Source organism: Mus caroli, chromosome 7 (assembly GCF_900094665.2).
Source record: "Mus caroli chromosome 7, CAROLI_EIJ_v1.1, whole genome shotgun sequence".
Taxonomy (NCBI): Eukaryota; Metazoa; Chordata; class Mammalia; order Rodentia; family Muridae; genus Mus; species Mus caroli.
Window position 1 is genome coordinate 28,764 of NC_034576.1, and position 5,896 is coordinate 34,659.

Sequence of the window (5,896 nt, forward strand, 5' to 3'; positions counted from 1 at the left end):
GATGGCAGTCTTGGTCCATGGAAATGTCTAGGACTCTGGAGATTTTTTCCTTTTCTGTGGTCTTCAAACCTGCTAACCAGCCAATCCCCTTCCTAAGTTATCTGCGTGGAATCTACATCAAACCCAGTGAGCTCCATCAAAAGGAGTGTTTAGGTCTCAAGCAGAACATTTTTGTCAACCTGCACTTCCTGGGCCTCCTGACCTAAGACAGGGTCCCATGTAACAGGATGGATGACCTTGGGTGATCTTGTCTCCACCTCACCATAAACCAGAGGCTGTCCTTTAAAAGTTCCATCTCAAGTGCTTCAAAGCAGAGGCAATAAATACCCTGGTCGGCTTCATTCTGGTTCTCCTTACTGCTCAACACCCAATATCCAGGTATGGTTTTGTGACTCGAAGTGCTGCCATCTTCCGGTGAGTCTTTATATTCAGGTCCATTCCAAACAGCCTGGGGACAAACATGGGACTATCAGTACAGTATGCTGCATTTTAGCCTGGTGAAAAAGGAGTCTCCCAACTCCTTTTTAAATATTTATTGAGGCTTGATTGTATGCTTCTGCTCTTGCACAGGTCCAGGGTTCAGTTCTACATTCAACCATTTTATTTATTTATTTATTTATTTATTTATTTTGGTTTTTCGAGACAGGGTTTCTCTGTGTAGTCCTGGCTGTCCTGGAACTCACTTTGTAGACCAGGCTGGCCTCGAACTCAGAAATCCGCCTGCCTCTGCCTCCCGAGTGCTGGGATTAAAGGCGTGCGCCACCACGCCCGGCCTCAACCATTTTTAAATTCAGCTCCCAGGGATAGGACACCCTCTTCTTGCCTGTGGTTCCCGCATGCATATATATATATAATTAGCATAATCTTAAGTGCATGGTAGTTGAGACAGCTCAGGGAGCAGTCATCTCAAACTTGGCCTCAACATTACAAGTACATGCCCTGGGATTCAGGAACATAACAAATGCAAATTTTTAAAATACTTGCAGGGTTGGTACATGTGTACACTTCAGTGCCTTCCTGCTGAGTCATCTTCCTAGCTCATCTTTTAAGATAGGGTCTCACTAAGTTGCCCAGGCTGGCCTTGAACTTGGGACCCTCCTGTGAAGCTGGGATCCATACTCCTAGGTTTTCTTTGTTTACTGTACACCATGTTGTGTCAGGGAGACAGAGATGAGTTTTCTGTATGTGTTCTCTCCTACTCATGTGGGTCATGAGGACTGAACTCAGGATCACCTGCTGAGCCCTCCAACCAGCCCTTCGTTTTATTCATATCAGTATTCTGCATGCATGTGTGTCTGGTTCTCCTATATGCAGTGCCAATGGAGGTCAGAGGATGTTATTGGATCCCCAGCATCTGTAGTTATAAGTGGTTGGGAGCCACTAAGTGGGTTCTGGGAGCAGGATCCTCTGCAAGAACAAATGCTCTTAAGCACAGTGCCCCTCACTCCCAATGTTTTGTTTGCCTGTTTGAGACAGGGTTTCTTAGCAGCTGGCTGGCCTGGAGTGCTGGGTTCCCAGTCACGCTCAGCTCCTTATTCCCAGTTTGAAGTGTCTTCAGTCTTTAATAAGAGAATCTTACTGTACTCTTCATTTATAGGTGCAGATACCCTAGTGTGGAAAACATGTCAAGTGGGCAACAGACTCAGAACTTTCAGATACCAACTGAGACTTGATCTCATCTGAAAGAACAGGAAGAGGCTGGAGAGATGGCTTAGTAGTGAAGAGCACTGCTCTTCCAGAGATCCTGAGTTCAATTCCCAGCAACTACATAGTGGCTCACAACCATCTGTAATGGGATCTGATGGCCTCTTCTGGTGTGTCTGAAGACAGTGACAGTGAACTCATAATAAAAATAAATCTTTCGGGCTGGTGAGATGGCTCAGCGGGTAAGAGCACCCGACTGCTCTTCCGAAGGTCCAGAGTTCAAATCCCAGCAACCAGTTGGTGGCTCACAACCGTCTGTAACAAAAATCTGATGCCCTCTTCTGGAGTGTCTGAAGACAGCTACAGTGTACTCACATATAATAAATAAATAAATCTTTAAAAAATAAATAAATAAAATAAATCTTTCGCTGGGCATGGTGGCGCATGCCTTTAATCCCAGCACTCGGGAGGCAGAGGCAGGTGGATTTCTGAGTTCACGGCCAGCCTGGTCTACAAAGTGAGTTCCAGGACAGCAATGGCTACACAGAGAAACTCTGTCTCGAAAAAAAACAAAAACCAAAAAATTAAAGGAAAAAATAGGGGCTGGAGAGATGGCTCAATGGTTAAGAGCACTGACTGCTCTGCAGAAGGTCTTGAATTCAAATCCCAGCAACCACATGGTGGCTCACAACCACCTGTAATGAGATCTGACCCCCTCTTCTGGTGTGTCTGAAGTCAGCTACATTGTCGGGGCTGGAGTGAGTAGAGGTCCTGAGTTCAATTCCCAGCAACCACGTGATGGCTCACAACCATCTGTACAACTACAGTGTACTCATATACATAAAATAAATAAATCTTTTTAAAAATTTATAAAAATAAAAAAAGGAAAAAATAAGAAGTAATGCATATTGCACTGAATTCCAGGCTAAGGCAGGATGTAATGGTCTTATACCCAGTTCCATGAATAAAATAGCCCCACATTTGTCTATGCAGTTTTTTTTAATATTTATTTATTTATCTATTTATTATATGTAAGTACATATAATAAATGTAGCTTCAGACACACCAGAAGCGGGAGTCAGATCTCCTTACAGATGGTTGTGAGCCACCATGTGGTTGCTGGGATTCAAACTCTGGACCTTCAGAAGAGCAGTTGGGTGCTCTTCTCACCAGCCCCGTCTATGCAGTTTTATTTTTATTATTTACTTATGTGTCTGGGTATGAGGTAGGGCCATGCCCATGAAGACTTAAAAAGGGAATTGGAGCCCTAGGAGCTAGAAGTGCAGGTGGGTGTAAACCACCCGACGTGAGTGCTGAGAACTGAACCCAGGTCCTCGTAAGTGCCTCTTTTTTTTTAAAGATTTATTTATAATTCATCAGTACACTGTAGCTGACTTTAGATGCACTAGAAGAGAGAGGGCGTCAGATCTCATTGTGGGTGGTTGTGAGCAACCATGTGGTTCCTGGGATTTGAACGCAGGACCTTCAGGAGAGCAGGCAGTGCTCTTAACCGCTGAGAGCCATCTCTCCAGCCCAGCAAATGCTTTTAACTGCTGAGCGCTCTCTCTCTCTCTCTCTCTCTCTCTCTCTCTCTCTCTCTCTCTCTCTCTCTCTCTCTCTCTCATCTGCAGGGCTATTTATCCCGTTTTTATGCATCTGAATGACTTAGTATTCCTACTCCGAAATCTGAGGTCAGCATTCCCACATCCTCCTTTCTCCCCAGGAAATCAGAATTCATCTCTCACCACAGGACTCGAAGCTTGCAGCCTGGATGTCTCAGCCTCTTGCACAGCAGACAGACACCTGTGTCCCCCAGAGCATTATTGGTCAAATAAAGCTCATGCAGGGTCTGGTTGATTCCCAGGATAGAAGAGAGGTCCTCACATGCTTTGGAGGTGAGTCCACAGCTGTCCAGCCTGCAGAAGACAAGCTGAAGGTATATGAGGCGTGCTTTTTTGAAGGATATATTTATTATGCACACAGTGTTCTGTCTGAAGTGTTTTGTCTGCATATATGCAGGCTGGAAGAGGGCACCAGATCTCATAATCCACCATGTGGTTGCTGGGAATTGAACTCAGTACCTTTGGAAGAGCAGCCAGTGCTCTGAACCTCTGAGCCATCTCTCTAGCCCTGTTGACTGTGATTAAATGAAACCATCAGGAACCCATACAGTGGTTGCTGGACACATTCCTTAATGAGTGGTGTAGCCAGCTCTTAGCTAACAGTCACCCCACCATGCTCATGCAAGGTTCTAATTAGTTCCAGTGTGCCACACATACAAAAAGATTGAGAGGGGCTGGAGAAATGGCTCAGCAGTCAAGTGCATTTGTAGCTCTTGGGTTCAAGCCAGGTGTGGTGGTGCACACCTTTAATCTCAGCACCTGGTGGGCAGAGGAGGTTAGATCTCTGAGTTCAAGGCTACCCTGGTCTAAAAAGCAAAAACTTGTGGTTGTTTCAAACTTCTGCTCTGCCTTTTCATCCTGTCACCAAATCAGACCCTATCCTTTGGAACTTTAAGGCAGAATAAATCCATTTTTCTATAAGTTGCTTTTGGCCAGGGTGCCTTATCACAACAATAAGCTGTACAAGTTATAATAATGTGAGTTATTATACATTGGGTCCCCCATGTGGTTAGGAGCCAAGGATCAATTATTTCCTTTTGTGGTTAATTATGCCTCAGTTTTATTCTGGGACCAAATTTGGCCTCATAGAGAAGAGGTAGGGATTGTGTCAGCCCTCAGTGGTTCCGTGTCTCTAAAGAACGCATCTTTGACCAAGTCAGCTCAGTCAGTCAACAGGTTCTCCAGGGCAGGAATGAGGATTAAAAAGAAAAAAGGCAATTAGACAACACTGTTCTGAGGCTGAGGAGGGTTTATTTTTTTCACCAATCTTTTTTTTTTTTTCTGGTTTTCGAGACAGGGTTTCTCTGTGTAGCTCTGGCTGTCCTGGAACTAACTCTGTAGACCAGGCTGGCCTGGAACTCAGAAATCTGCCTGGCTCTGCCTCCTAAGTGCTGGGATTAAAGGCGAGCACCACCACCTCCTGGCTTACATGGAAGTAATAAGGTCAGTTCTAGGTTAAGGAACCCGCAAGACAATAAACACAAATAGTCAAGGAACAAACAAGGTAATAAACCGAGTTCCAGGATCACTGTTTCTAGGGGATTATCAGGATGATCACAATATCTGAGCCTACTTCCCTGTCCTAGCCCAAAGTTAAATTCTTGCCTGAAGCCTACTGCTTTATTCTAACCCCAAATCAGATGCCTGCTTGAGCTTACTTCCATGTCCTAGCCCAATGTAAAGTTCGGGTCTGAAGCCAACTTCCTTGTCAAGGGCCCAATGTCAAATTCCTGCCAAATTTCTAGAAGTGGCCCCAAAAGCTCTCTACACATCTCCTGTGACAATGAGTCTTTTTTTTTTTTTTTTTTCTTTTTTCTTTTTTGGTTTTTCAAGACAAGGTTTCTCTGTGTAGTACTGGCTGTCCTGGAACTCACTCTGTAGACCAGGCTGGCCTAGAATTCAAAAATGCACCTGCCTCTGCCTCCCAAGTGCTGGGATTAAAGGCTTGAGCCACCACAGCCCGGCTACAATGAGTTTTAATACCTGCAGCTTGTTAGGCTGCACTTAGGGGCCAGCCTGGACTACAGAGTGAATTCCAGGGCAGCCATGGCTAAACAGTAAAACCTGTCTCATAAGGCAAAACAAGGGATATATTTGGGACCAAACAGAACTGCAGGGACTCTGCCTTGAAGCAGGGTTAGCCAGTGTAGTAGATTAGAGAAACCCAAAAGCCAGAACTGGAAAGATGGCTCAGTGGATAAGACTGCTCTGCTAGAGGACCAAAGTTTGGTTTCCAGTCCTGATTGTTGGTTCACAATATGTGACAGGTACACCAGGGGATCTGAGGTCATTCGGGCCTCTGTGGATACACCCAGGCCAGGAAGCACATATGCATAGATTAAGACCAAATAATAAACCTTCAAATTTTTTCATCGAAATCAAATGCCCAGATCTAGCCATACTTGAAGGCTGATCCTTTTAGTTACACAAATTAATAAATGCCTTTTTTTCTGGAAGCCTCGAAACATCCTCAAAAATGCATTACCTGGTTGTTTTGTTTTTTTAAATTTTTCGAGACAGGGTTTCTCTGTGTTCGTTCCCCTGACTGTCCTGGAACTCACTCTGTAGACCAGGCTGGCCTCAAACTCAGAAATCCGCCTGCCTCTGCCTCTCGAGTGCTGGGATTAAAG

The 5,896-nt window shown here is 44.9% G+C and overlaps 1 protein-coding gene across 1 annotated transcript in view; it reads right to left on the bottom strand.

Moving 5' to 3' along the window:
* Positions 1-360: 360 nt before the first annotated feature.
* The window catches only part of Nlrp12 (NLR family pyrin domain containing 12), a 26,172-nt gene continuing 20,636 nt past the window's right edge, over positions 361-5,896 (bottom strand). The window contains exons 9-10 of the mRNA XM_029480175.1: positions 3,390-3,560; positions 361-448 (exon numbers count right to left, since the gene is read on the bottom strand). Of these exons, the coding sequence (XP_029336035.1) occupies positions 361-448; positions 3,390-3,560 (259 nt within the window). The remainder of the gene's footprint in view (positions 449-3,389; positions 3,561-5,896) is intronic.